Here is a 14,251-nt window from a genome sequence, read left to right as displayed (position 1 = left end):
CACCAGCCCACCTCTGAGGACTCTGTGTGTAAGAGAATTCATTCATTTCTCTCAGAGGACAATTGCTCCAGCACTACTCCTAAGCAGCCATGGTATCCATTCCCTTCTCTGAGCAAGAGCCACAGACTGGTGGGAGAAGGGTTTCCTCAGGACCTGAGGCTCTCTGGCAGCTCTTCAGGATGAAACCTTCTGAGCATTCTAAGCAGTCAAATTCCTTGGCTGTTAGAGCAGTATCTCAGGAACCTGTGAGCGGACTCAGGAATCTACCCTTATTCAACCATGTGCAGGTCAGAGGGCAATTTACAGGAAGCTGGTTTTCCCTCACCTCTTCTAACTGCTTAATTCTAATATTTACTGCAGGTTGAGATTGAGTCAGGGCAACATTTCCTGTACAAGGCCAAGCTATCAACATATTCTTCCCTCCCACTGTATGTCTGATTGACCACCAAAATCCTATGTCATATGACTCTGCTTGAAGACTGCAAACAACATTCCAATGTACAACATACACACTGGAAAAGAGCTGGTTATTCAGTGGAACATATACTAAAATGCCAACGGTGACTATGGCATGAGTTCTGCTCAAAAGATCTGGATGTTTAAAGGGAAGCATGCTAAAATGTCATCTGTGGTAGCAGGGATTGCCTTCTCTGCTTTTTTTAGAGCCCATATAAAACTCTGAATTATGAGGGTAAGTAGCACTGTGTGCTTAGTGCTTTACATATGCCAGCGCACTTTACAGAACCATGGAAGATTATTGTCTACATTTTATTTATTTGCATGTATGAGTGTACCTGCATGTGTGTGAATTCGTGTACAAAGATATCAGATGTGACCCTCATTCATTCACCTTCTATCCTGAGATGGGGTCTCTCACTGAACGTAGAGTACAACATTTTAGCTAGTCTGACAAGCCACCTTGCTCTAAGGATCTCCTGTGCTTATCTCCTGGATGCTGAGAAGCACGAACAGCCACCACACCCACCTGATTTCATGCAGGTTCTAGAAATCTGGGTCCTCAGTGTAGCAAGCTCTTTACCCACTGAATCCCATCTTCCTAGCACTACTGCATATAACACTGCCTCCCTCTGCTGTTTGAAAAAGGAAATGATCAAAGATTTCACCATTTAGTTCCCTAAAGAAACATAATTACAAAAAAAAAAAATTTCAATTTGTTTTTGAAAAACACAGCAGTTTATGATTACATATGGAAGATATGTTGACCCGAGGGTCAGAACACTGGTCTCCTATCTGTAGGTCTCTCGACCCTGTATCCAGCTGTGCAGCTGAATCCAGGAACCACCAAAGCTTTGGCAACAGTAACACCACCACAAGCTAATTCTAAGCCAAATGTGTAAGGAGCCCTGGCATTTGGGCAGCCCTAGCCAATACCGCACTGAACAGCATCACGGCAGCCTTAGCCTGAACACACAGCATGCACTCTCTGCCCTGTGCGTGCTCTCTCAACACGCTACCATGCTGCAACATTAACTGAATGCTGCCTGAAACCCCTTGGCTGGGATTCAAAAACTGGTGTATGTTAATAAACTGCAGTCATTTTGCTGGACACACCTTTTGTGATCTTTAAAAAAAAAAGTCAAAACCAAAAGCGTGGCTTAATTACAGAAAACTAAGACTTTACTATATTCCTCCTGCCAAACCTTGGCATAGGAGTATCAAACTATTCTATCCTGGGATTTTATTGTGAAATTGCTAACATGAATTTCATAAACATGAATAAATCATTCAATGAATTCTGGCTTGGGATTAGGACAGAATTTCCAACAGTTTCTGAAATGGCCCTAGAAGTGCTTGTCATTTTCTACTATGTTTATGTGAACTGATGGTTACAAAAACAAAGGTCAAACAACACTTAAAAAATCTCCTTGATGCTCTATGCACCAAGTAACAACCAAGTTTAATTCTTTGTGCAAAAACCAAAGATCACCTATCTTAGCTTTTCTTTCATTTTTAGTAAATGGCAAGGTTCTACATATAACCGAATAATCATTTAAAAATAAATTCTTTAAAATTTCTTTAAAATTTATTATTACTGAACACTTGAGTTATATTATATATCTATATATTCCCAGGGCCACATAAAATGTTCTCAAGCAAAATGGTTATAAAAGCCCTGCTTTAGACACAACCTTAGAATCTTAAATTCCATTCAGAACAAAGAAAAACCTAAGAAGCATCGCTCTTGTATCCTGGGCCAGCACAAACAACTAACAGAGATCCCCCTGCCTGAGGGTTGGAACAGGTATGTGCCACGTTATTATTTACTACAGTGTAAACTTTGAGACCGTTTTCTTCCTTGAGCCTTTAATCCCAGGACTCAGGAATCAGAAGCAAGCTGATTTCTGGGAGTTTGAGACCAGCCTGTTCTATGGAGGTAGTTTGGGGACAGCAAGCTCTACACAGAGAAATCCTGTCTCAAAAATAAAACAAACAAAACCCAAAACATTCACTCTATCAATTCCAATTCAGGTTCCTCCACAAGCATCGCTGAGCACTGTGTATATAGGGGGAGAACTACCAAATCTAGCAGATAAAAATAGTATGAGTATATTTATGCCAAAGTTATTCAGTTGCCAGGTATGATGGCACACACCTTTAATCCCAGCACTTGGGAGGCAGAGGCAGGCGGATTTCTGAGTTCGAGGCCAGCCTGGTCTATAAAGTGAATTCCAGGACAGCCAGGACTACACAGAGAAACCCTGTCTCAAAAAAACAAAACAAAACAAAACAAAAAACAAAAACAAAACAAAAAAACCTAAAATAAAATAATAAATTCATAACCTGAAATACAAACTGCATTTATATGCCAAACATTATGTGAAATACAAATTCTTAAGTCATTCATCATCTCCTCACAGAAATCAATTCTTTTTTTTTTTTTTTTTTTTTTTAATTAATTTATTTATTTATTATATGTAAGTACACTGTAGCTGTCTTCAGACACTCCAGAAGAGGGCATCAGATCATGTTACAGATGGTTGTGAGCCACCATGTGGTTGCTGGGATTTGAACTTCGGACCTTCGGAAGAGCAGTCGGGTGCTCTTACCCACTGAGCCATCTCACCAGCCCCAGAAATCAATTCTTAATAAATGACTTCAAATGGACATGCAGTAGGGCTCTCTTGGGCTGGGAAGATGCCCAAGTGGTAAGCTTGCACAGGGTCCCAGGTTCAGTACCTAGCAACAGGAGGCAGGAGGCGGATGTAGGTGGAGTTCACAGATGGACAATAAGAAAGGACAATATCTAAATTTTGGCATTCAAAAGGCCGAGGCAGGAGAATGGACAGCTTGAGGGGAGCCTTTGACTTAGAAACCAAAACAACTTAAAAACACCCAACAAAAACCACACCATTCCTCACCTGCCTCTCTTATCTCTCCAGTTTTGGGGCCTACTGCTCAAAATTCTATCATTAAATAAATTTAACTCTATGTGAATAGTGCAGCAACTGAAAATGGTCAATCCCTTGTGGTGGTTTAAATATGCTTGGCCCAGGGAGTGGTACTATCAGGAGGCATATATGGCCTCGTTGAAGGAAGTGTGTCACTATGGAGTTGGGCTTTGAGAGACCCTCCTCCTAGCTGCCTGGTTCTTCTCTCCTGTTTGCCTTTGGAACAAGGTGTAGAACTCTCAGATCCTCAAATCTACCTGGACTCTGCCAGCCTTGATGACAATGGACTGAACCTCAGAACCTGTAAGCCAGCCCCAATTAAATGTTGTCCTTTATAAGGCTTGCCTTGGTTATGGTGCCTGCTCACAGCAGTAAAGCCCTAACTGAGAAAGAAGTTGGTACCAGGGACTGGGCATTGCTGTGATAGGCCTGACCATGTTTTTGTTTGGAAGAATGTGGATTTTGGGACCTTGGATTTGGAAAGCCATGGAATGATTTTAGTTGGGTTTGATGGGCCATCCTAGTAGGAATATGGAAGACAGTGCTGCTGAGGGTGACTTGAACTGTATAGGCCTACTGGCTCAAGGGGTTTCAGAAGAGAAGAGTTTTAGTATGTGGCCTACAGACTGCTCTTGTAATATTTTGATAAAGAATGTGGCTGCTTTTTGGCTTTGTTCAAAGAGTCTGCCTGAGGCTAAGGTAAAGAGATTTAGATTAATTGCTTTGACAAAGAAAGTGTCAAAACGGTCTGGTATAGATTCTGCTGTGCGGTTACTAAAGTTCACTCTTAGGAAGAGACTTTTGATGACTAGGAGTGAGCTTCCGAAGGAAAAGTACAAACTGTATGGTTAAAAGAATAAAGGGCTATTGCAGATCTGGTCTAATGCCACTAGTACTATGTTATCTGGGTCCCCCAAATTGCACAAGAATCCCCATATCTGCACATAGAACCCTGTCCCCAGTTGGTTTTGATTGGTAAATAAAGTTGCAGGTGGCTAGTGGCTGGGCAGGGGGACAGAGGTAGGACTTTTAGGATTCCCAGGCAAGAGACCCAGGAAGCAGAGGGACAGCTGCCATGCTGGAGGAGACATCACACCTGAGAAGTACAGAGGACAGAGAAGAGCTGGGGAAGAGCAGGCCCAAGGAGCCTCCAACTGGGTCTAGGGTAACAAAGATGTAATACAGATCTTAGGAAGTAATAACTCAGGAATATTGGGGGAAGGGGGTTGTTAGCCACATGGAGGTTTGGAAGTGGCCTACCTACTGAGCTGTTAAAGGCATATTAAAATATAAGGGCATGTGTGTGTGTGTGTGTGTGTGTGTGTGTATCTTTCATTCAAAAACCCAGAACACTGGGAAGGTTATCATGGAGTGCTGCTGCCACCCAGGGTTGATATGATTTGAGTAGGATTAATTAAGTAGTACTACAAAGGGGCACCAAGAAATAGAATAGAGCTGTCCTATGTTCAAGGAGATAAATAAACAAAAAAGAGTGGTGACTTTGGGGCAAGATCCCACCCAAACTGAGGCTTGGCACTGTGAGAGACAGGGAAGACTACTACTGGTGAGCATGCAGCCTCAGTTGCAGTTGATGGTACAGGCCAGAGGGGATCATGCAAAGAAGGTGAGGCTTGGTACCATGAAAGGAGCCTATGAGAGACTATTGGCGAAGCCTAGTTTCAGCAGAAGACCCCAACACATTAGAGATGTCAGTACCCTGGGATGATTACCGAGAACAGCAGCAGCAGTGGAGTGGAGTCAACAAGAGCCTAAAGTGCTACAGAAAGAGCTGGAGAAGTGAGTGACCCAAGCCTTTTGGAGGAGCCCAGAAAATCATGTGTGGCTATCAGGAACTGAAATAAGCTGTAACGCTGAAGTTGCCTTGCAGACCCCAAGATATTAAAGATGCCAGCGCCATGGGATACCTGTGGAGGAAAGCTGCTCACAGGGAGTGGAACCAGCCCAGGAGAAAGAAAGGAGTTGGGAATCTGAAGAGTGCTTTGGCATCAGACATGAGATTCAGAGTTCGGAGTTTGCCAGGCTGGTTTTCTGTCTTTCTTGGGTCCAGTATTTCCTCACTATGACATTTTCAAATGGTAATGTATAGCCTGTGATGATGTGATCGGCTTTTGCTGTTTTGCTTTTGATTTTATAAGAAATTGCAGTTAATTGTTTGAATGAATCTCAGAAGACACTTTGTACTTTTAACATTGTTGAGACTGCTATAGATTATGAGAACTTTTGAAGTTGGACTAAATATAATTTGCATTATACTATGGCTAGGTGTAGCCCCCATAGACTCATGTGTTTGAACAAGCCTATGGGAGCCAGGGAGTGGAATGTGGTGGTTTGAATATGCTTGGCCCAGGAAGTGGCACTATTAGGAAGTGTGGCCTTGTTGGAGGAACTATGTCAGTGTGCTGGTGGCCTTGAGAGACCCTCCTCCTACTGCCTGTTAATCAGGCTTCTCCTTTAGAACAAGGTGTAAACTCTCAGCACCTCCTGTACCATACCCTGCCTGGAAGAGGCCATGATCCCACCTTGATGATAATGGACTTAACCTCAGAATCTGTAAACCTGCCCAGTTAAATGTCCTTATAAGAGTTGCCTTGGTCATGGTGTCACTTCACAGCAATGGAAACCCTAACTTCTCAGACACCCCTCTTCTCACTCTGCACCATCCCACAGAGTGCAGTGTCATGTAGCTGCCTCATAGCTGGCCAGCTTTGTTCCTGACAAGCCATATATTTTCCTAAAGGGCAATCCTTAAGTCAATGCAAACTCTACTTCTAAGCTTTGTTCTTCCTACTCCAACAGAGGAAGGTCATGACCCTAATTCCAGGAATAGAGAAGATTATACTGCAAAATGTCCACCTAAACAATTCCTTTTTCATTTACTCATTTATGATATCATTTCACAGTTTTACAATTACATAGTTTTACATCAAGATCTCAAGATGCATTTAGCCTATATCTTTCATTTTGGGTTGCGCAAGTCACATGCTTTATTTATACTGTATTTTGTTTTTGTTTTTTCTTTTTTTCTCACTCTAACCCATGCTGACCTGAAAATCACTCTGTAGCCCAGGCTTGCCTCAAACTCACAGCAATCCTCTCACTCTATCCTTCTGGATGCTGGAATTACAGGTAGGAGTCACCATACCCTACAGTTCTTATTTTTAATTTTTCTATATTCTCTACTAAATTATACTACTTCCTTCTTTTTTGGAATGACATTTAAAAACTAATTCCATTGGCATTCTTATTTTTAACTATACAGGAATCTAAATTATATAATCATACTATAATTCAAATATATTCAGCATTTCCTCTTAATACAATAACCTAGAGCTGGGTATTGTGGGGCACACGCTTAGTCCCAGCCCTTGGGAGGCAGAGGCAGGCAGATCTCTGAGTTCAAGGTCAGCCTGGTCTTCAGAGTGAGTTTCAAGACAGCAAAGAGAAAACACAGAGACATCCTGTCTCAAACAAAGAAAATAACCTAAAGTTCAGTTGGACTAATAAAATCAACAAAATGCAGGTTCTACCTTACAGTACGTATAAACTATGTGAGGCAGACCACACTGACAGTTCACGAGCATCAAATCTCATGAAGAGGCTGGTTAGAACTGGAAAGATGGCTGAGAAAAGTACAGCCTGCTCTTGCGGAGGATTCCAGAATCCGTATGGGGCGGGTAGCTCACAGCCACCTTTAAAACTCCAGTTCCAAGGGGACCCAATGCCTCTGGCCTCCTGAGACACCTGCACTCATGGGCACTAGTCCCAGTACAAACACATGCATGATTTTTAAAACAATGAAGTCTAAGGTGCTTGCTCTGTGCGGATCAGGACATGAGCTCAGCTTCCTAGCACCCACAGAAAATGCAGCTGCGTCATTTGTTCTTAACTCCAGAGCTAGGGCAGCACAAACAGGCGAATTCCTGGGGTTCACTGGCCTGCCAATCTAAGTAAAACACGGAGCTGCAATATAGCTAAAGACCCTATGTCAAAAGACACCCCACTTCAACCTTCAGCCCTACATAAACATGCTCAGGGGAGTATCAAAAACACACACACACAAAAAATTAACTAGATAGGCTGATTGATATATCTACATTAAATAGAAACCTTAGTTAGGGTTTTACTGCGGTGAACAGACACCATGACCAAGGCAACTCTTATAAGGACAACATTTAATTGTGGCTGGCTTACAGGTTCATAGGTTCAGTCCATTATCATTAGGGAGGGAGCATGGCAGCATCCAGGCAAGCATGGTGAAGGAGGAGCTGAGAGTTCTACATCTTTATCTGAAGACCACTAGACGGCTGGTTACTAGGCAGCTAGGAGGGTCTCAAAGCCCACACCCACAGTAACACACTTCCTCCAACAAGGCCACGCCTCTTAATAGTGCCACTCCAGGGACCAAGCATATTCAAACCACCACAAACCTGAGTTTGATTCCCTGGACCCACATGGTAGAAGAGAACCAGTTCCCAGTTCCCACAAAATGTCCTATGACCTCTACCCATCCATCACAGCACTCACATACATACATACATACATACATACATACATACATACACACACAGATACATACACACACACATACATACACACACACACACAAACACACACACAGACATACACACAGATGTAAATGTAATTTTAAAACTTAGAAAAAAACCCCTTTGTTCTTATTTACTCATACCTTTAACTCAGTGGTGTGTGTCTTAAAAACAGCAACACTGCCTGGGATGCAGACTCCTGGTAGAGTCCTTGCCTAGCACATGAAGCTCTGGGTTTGATCCCTAACACTCTGAGAGCAGGGGCTGCAGGCCAACTATACATGGATGATTTTATCTACCAGTATCCTTGTGCAGAGATTACCTTTTCAATATTACATTCTTCCTGCTTGCTTACCTTTGTTGAAAGTACTTTGAATGTACTCTGTTCTGGTATTATAGGGTGGAGCAGCCTCAGCTTCAAACTGTAGTCTTCTCCAGCAGGAATTTTCACCAAAGCAGACAACTAATGAAAACAAAGTTAGTATCATACTTTGTAAATGTATATAAAAAGTGAAGTGTTTAATATAATTACAAATTTCAGCAATGCTGCAGATATGTGAGTGTGTGTGTGTGTGTGTGTGTGAGGGTGTGTGTGTGTGTGTGTGTGTGTGTGTGTGTGTGTGTGTGTGTGTGTGAGAGAGAGAGAGTTTGTGTGTTTGTGTGTGGGTCAGATGACAGGTTGCAGGAGTCTGCTTTCTCCCTCCACCATGTGGAACCCTGGGATGGAACTCAGACTGTCTGGCTTGGCAAACGGGGCCTTTACCCTCCAGCCATCTCACCAGCTCTGCAATGTCAGATTTGGGAACTTCAAAAGAATATTTTCTTTTTTTCACATGGCATCTCTCATTTGAATTCTCATACATAGAACCAAGTGGTAGAAAAGAATGTTGCATTGTATTAATTAGAGATCTAATTACAGATACTTAGTATTCAAAACAAGAAAACATAATACATAAGAACAAATATAGCATACAGCTTTTAAAAATGCCTACTCTATGTAAATTATATTAATTCTATCACAATACTGCTTGGAAATATCTATCATGAGGGAGGAAAAAGCTATTAAATCATACTCCTTTGATATAGTTAATAAACTTGAAGACATGTATAAATCCCATATAACTAAACTGTTTGTGTGTGTGTTGTGTGTGATGTTGGTAGGTAGTTGGTGGTAGTAAACCTAACTTTTTTGAAAGTAACATATACCAGTAAGTTTAAGCAAAGCATTGATCTTACTGAGCATTGATCTTACTGTCAGCCCAGTTCTGCTTTGCACTGCAAACCTCACAGATGATGTAAGCCAGCAACACTAGCAAAAGCTCACTGTGCACAATAAGCAAGTGCACAGTGCCATGTACCCCAGGATCTGATGCAGGAGGATTGCACCAGGTTCAAGGCCGGCCATGGCTAGATAGCAGGACCTTATCTCAGACCAAGTGCAAGCACCTCTAGAGACAGCCTACTGCAAACATGTTCTTAGTTCACATTTTCAAAAATTTCAAATGAAAAGCAATGCTTCCAATTTCATTTAGTATTTTCCATTTTATCTCAAGAAGAAATGAAATATATCTAGTAAACTGGTATAAATTATTCATACACTAAATTTACAAACAGTATTTAACTTCTATATAAGGTTCAAAGACTAATTACCTCTCTCTCTGAAAATCCCACACGTACATCATTCTTCTGAACGCTCTTGATCATAAGGGTGATGATTACGTGAGACTCGGTTTGATACCAGTCATACCTATTCAAAGAAATATCTTAATATAATTTCTGATTTTCTTAAAGTTGTCAAATTAATAGTCTTATTAGAACAAGAGCTCCACCTTTAGGAAGTAAATATACAAAGCAGCTATATAAATAACTAATTCCTATCACAGGTAGACAATGTCAAACCTTTCCAGTTCCTGATACTGCTGTGCTTAAGCTAATACAGAAGATGAAAATTTAACAGCTACCAGTTATGTGCACCACCAACACTGTCATCTTTAACTCTTTAAAAACAGTTTGAGAGTGGTAGCTTGGAAAGATGAAGCAGTCAGCTTGCAAACCAATTGGCAGCACTGACACTGTGGACACGGGTCAGCCTATGTCAGTACTCCAAGTTCTGCTCACTCAAGGTGGGAGCAAATATAAGGAGTGAAGCAATGAGGAGCATTGCCACAGCGCCTGCCAACACACTATACACTGTATTAAAGGATTAATTCAAGTTCTGAGGGAAGGCCAATGTATCTAAGAGATGAATTTTACATGTCTTCCAATAACAAGCACTGAAAATGTAGGCGTTCGTTCTCACTCCCAAAGGAGACTAGACTAAAATCTCCCAGAGGGCAAAGCTGCTTCCGCGCACTAATCTATGTCTAAGGATAAGGGCAAGTGCCTGCTTCACATAGTACTTAATCTGTCCTGAGCTGCCACTCCCCTGCTTAGATTACAATAAAAGCCATCTTTGGTAGAGAAATACACTTCAACAGGCCCAGCACACACCTTCACAACTAGTAAGACTCCAAAGTTACAGTCTTAAGAGTACAAGTTGTTTATGTGGCTAGAGAATACTTTGTATGTTGTGTGCATATATACATGTGGCCTAGTGAATGTGTTTGTCGGCCAGTGGCTGGATGTCTTCTTTAATTGTTTCCTATATTACTTTTTGAAATGTGTTTACTCACCTGGAGTTTATTAAATGGCTAGACAAGCTGTTTGGCCAGTGAGCTCCAGGAGTCATCTTTCTCTATCCACGCAGCACTAAGATTACAGGTGTGCTGCCATGCCCAGTCTTTGGTTTGGTTGGTTTTATTTTATATTTATGTGGGTGATCGAATCCAAACTCAGATGCTCACCCCTGCAGGGCTAGCACTTCACTGACTAAGCCACAGTCAAAGCCTTGCTATCATTCATTATGTGACTGCAATACTAGCTCTGAACTCATGTAGAGCATTCCTAATATGATCCAAATATAAGAGGCAGAACAAGGGCTGACGGTACAGTTCACCTACATGGCACTCGCCTAGGATGCATGGGGCCTTTGCTGGCTTAGTCCTCAGCACCTGTTTCTCGCACTCGAGTGCACACACACACACACCAGCAGCAGCATGGCAAGTTTCAATTCTGTGTAGCCCACTACTTCTTTACATGGACAACAGTGACTTCACAGGAAGCAGCTCTCCATAATACACACAAAGGCAACATGATATGGAACCAAGCTAAGCAAGTTTAGAGATGACATTGATGTGAATTCATTAAAATGTTAATACTAATTAGTAGACAGACTTAAAGTTAAATTTTTCATGAGGACTGTAACACAATTTTTAAATTAGAAAACACTTAAAATCACAGTTAAGGATCTGCCTTCTGTGAAACCAGAATTTTCTCCTCTTTAAGCACATTTACCATGGGCTGCTTTATAAGAAAGAAACACTTACTTGATTTTTGACTGGGTCCTCTGAGATGCAGACTGGTTTGGGCAAGTTGAAAGAAAAAATATTTTACATGTTAGTTTAGCAGCTATATTTAAAAAGTCCATGTATTATTAATTAGCTGAGGCCTGTAGTTCTAGAATATGGAAGAAGTGCAGTGTGTAATCTTACCGCCTGGCAGCCTGCTTTTCCAAGCAGGAGGAGTAGGAGTACCACACCAGCTGTACTCACACAGTGAGAGCCTGCTGCAGCAAACAACAAAACCTTTCTAATATGACTAGAAGAACTGACTTGTGTAGTATGTATATCCAGCTGAAAGACACAGAACTCAAGAACTGAAGACCACTTCCAACGGGTGTGGCAGCAGCACAGTGACAAGAGCAGCCCAGGCTACAGGAGACCGTGGCAACAACAGAAAGTCAGCTTTAAGACAGTATAACCTGGGCTGGTGATGCCCTCTTCGGGTGTGTCTGAAGTCAGCTACAGTGTACTTACATATAATAAATATATAACTAACTAACTAAATAAATATTTTAAAAAAGACAGTATAACCTTAGGCTGAATTATAACCATCAAACACTGCTCTAGAGACGGTAAAGGACCACGTGGAGGGTGAGCTTCAGAACACCACTGTACACATTTAAGGCGTCTCTGCAACATACCCTAACCATGAGGAAATGAAAGTACTGGAATTACAAGGGTGAGCCACCACTCTCACCCAGCAAAATGGGTCTTACCTAAACCATATGCTGAAACTATCAACTACTAGTCAAGGCTATGTAGAGATAAGAAGATGCCCGAGGGCTGGTGAGATGGCTCAGTGTGTAAGAGCACCCGACTGCTCTTCTGAAGGTCCGAAGTTCAAATCCCAGCAACCACATGGTGGCTTATAACCATCCGTAATGAGATCTGACTCCCTCTTCTGGAGTGTCTGAAGACAGCTACAGTGTACTTATATATAATAAAAATAAAATAAAATAAAATAAATAAATCTTAAAAAAAAAAAAAAAAGAAGATGCCTGAGTCATGGGTGGCCTCTAATTTGTCCCTAATGAAAAAACAAGCAACCAAAGAAGTAAGCAAAACTATTCTAGAGGTGTGACGCCAACTTGGAACTCCTCTCCAGCATTAGCCTACAGGAAACAAGCACAGATCCCGACTAGAACAAGGACAATGTAACCTGGAAACAGGACACAATAGACTAAATGGGGGCTGAAGACATGGTTCAGCAGTTAAGAGAACTGGCTGCTCTCCAGAAAATCCAGGTTTGATTTGTAGCACCAACCTGACAGCTCACAACCATCTGTAACTCCAGTTCCAGGAGATTCAATGCCCACTTGATGTCATGATGTACATACATGTACATTTAGGAAAAATACTCAGGCACATTAGGTAGGTAGGTAGATAAATAGATAGATAGACAGACAGACAGACAGATAGACCGACCAAAATAAAGGGTATATGCCACTAAAGCTATATATGCTTTATTACTGGACAAATTGTGGTTTTGTTAGCCAAATACCATTCTGTTGTGTGCAAGCTTAGATTCTAAGTATCCTCTGATCACAAAGGTTAAACATAGCTGATGGTGCCATTCTGGGAGTTAGGGGCTTTCTGGAAGAAAGAAGTCACTGAGCAACTGAATGCCTTTGGAAGGTATACTGGACGTCCTGTCTGCGCCCCACTTTGTCTCCTGTTCACCATGATGTAAGCTGCTATGATCTGGTCTCCTTAAGCATATGAACCAAAACAAACCTTTCTTCCCTACACTGCTTCTCTTAGCTTGCAGTGCTTGCAAAAGCCTGGCCCAGGCACACACCTAGATTCAATTCCAAATATTCTAAGGCCCGAACAGAAACACCATTAACAGGTAAATTAGGAAGTCAGCTGTAAAGTCCTCTCCACTTAGTTCCTCGTTTACCACTCAGTTATCTAGGAATGAAGGGCAGGCATGGACAGACAGGTGGTTGAACAGGGCTTCAGTTTTGAAAGCTGTTGTAAACTTTGCCTATATACATGCACTGACTAATACTCCCAAGAACTCTGTCTGAAACAAAATAGCTGTTAGCTGCAGGTTTTTAACCCCCAGTTTTTCCAAACAGTATTTCTCTGTGTAGCCCGGGCTGCCCTGAAACTCACTCTGTAGACCAGGCTGGCCTCAAACTCAGAGATCCACTTGCCTCTGCCTCTGACCTGCAGGAAATCTTTCTTTTCTTTTCTTTTTCTCTTCTTTTCTTTTTTTGTTTTTTGTTTTTTGAGACAGGGTTTCTCTTTATAGCCCTGGCTGTCCTGGAACTCACTTTGTAGACCAGGCTGGCCTCGAACTCAGAAATCCACCTGTTTCTGCCTCCTGAATGATGGGATTAAAGGAGTGTGCCACCACTCCCGGCTTAGGAAATCTTCTTAAAAGATGAATAAGCATCTCAAAAAGGTAATTATCCATAAAGTAGGTCAGGACTACATATTTCCCAAGTCACTGTGATTGTCTTTATTGACTATGTATGTGACAACAACCACTAAAACAGTATGTCACAATTTAAGTCTAACATATGAAAGTCTAGACTGATGAAAAGCCAAACTGACCCTGGGGCTGGAGAGCTGGCTCAGCAGTTATCAACACTGGTTGCTCTTCCAGAGGACCCAGGTTCAATTCCCAGCACCCACATGGCAGATCAAAAACATATGCCAACTCCAGTCCCAGGGATGGGATGGCCTCTTCTGACTTCCATGGGTACCACACACAGATATACACACAGATAAAACACTAATATACATTAAAGAAATTTCAAAAAATTAAATTCAAATATTTTAAGTTACTTTGCCTTATAATTTCATGGTATTTTAAGAGACTTACTCA

At 41.7% G+C, this 14,251-nt stretch overlaps 1 protein-coding gene across 1 annotated transcript in view; it reads right to left on the bottom strand.

Moving 5' to 3' along the window:
- The window catches only part of Sugt1 (SGT1, suppressor of G2 allele of SKP1 (S. cerevisiae)), a 43,138-nt gene that overhangs the window by 12,120 nt on the left and 16,767 nt on the right, over window positions 1–14,251 (bottom strand). The window contains exons 8-10 of the mRNA NM_026474.6: window positions 11,401–11,432; window positions 9,626–9,722; window positions 8,331–8,438 (exon numbers count right to left, since the gene is read on the bottom strand). Coding sequence (NP_080750.1) covers window positions 8,331–8,438; window positions 9,626–9,722; window positions 11,401–11,432 — 237 coding nt within the window. The remainder of the gene's footprint in view (window positions 1–8,330; window positions 8,439–9,625; window positions 9,723–11,400; window positions 11,433–14,251) is intronic.

Source organism: Mus musculus, chromosome 14 (assembly GCF_000001635.26).
Source record: "Mus musculus strain C57BL/6J chromosome 14, GRCm38.p6 C57BL/6J".
Taxonomy (NCBI): domain Eukaryota; kingdom Metazoa; phylum Chordata; class Mammalia; order Rodentia; family Muridae; genus Mus; species Mus musculus.
This window is presented reverse-complemented; position numbering and strand designations above follow the sequence as displayed.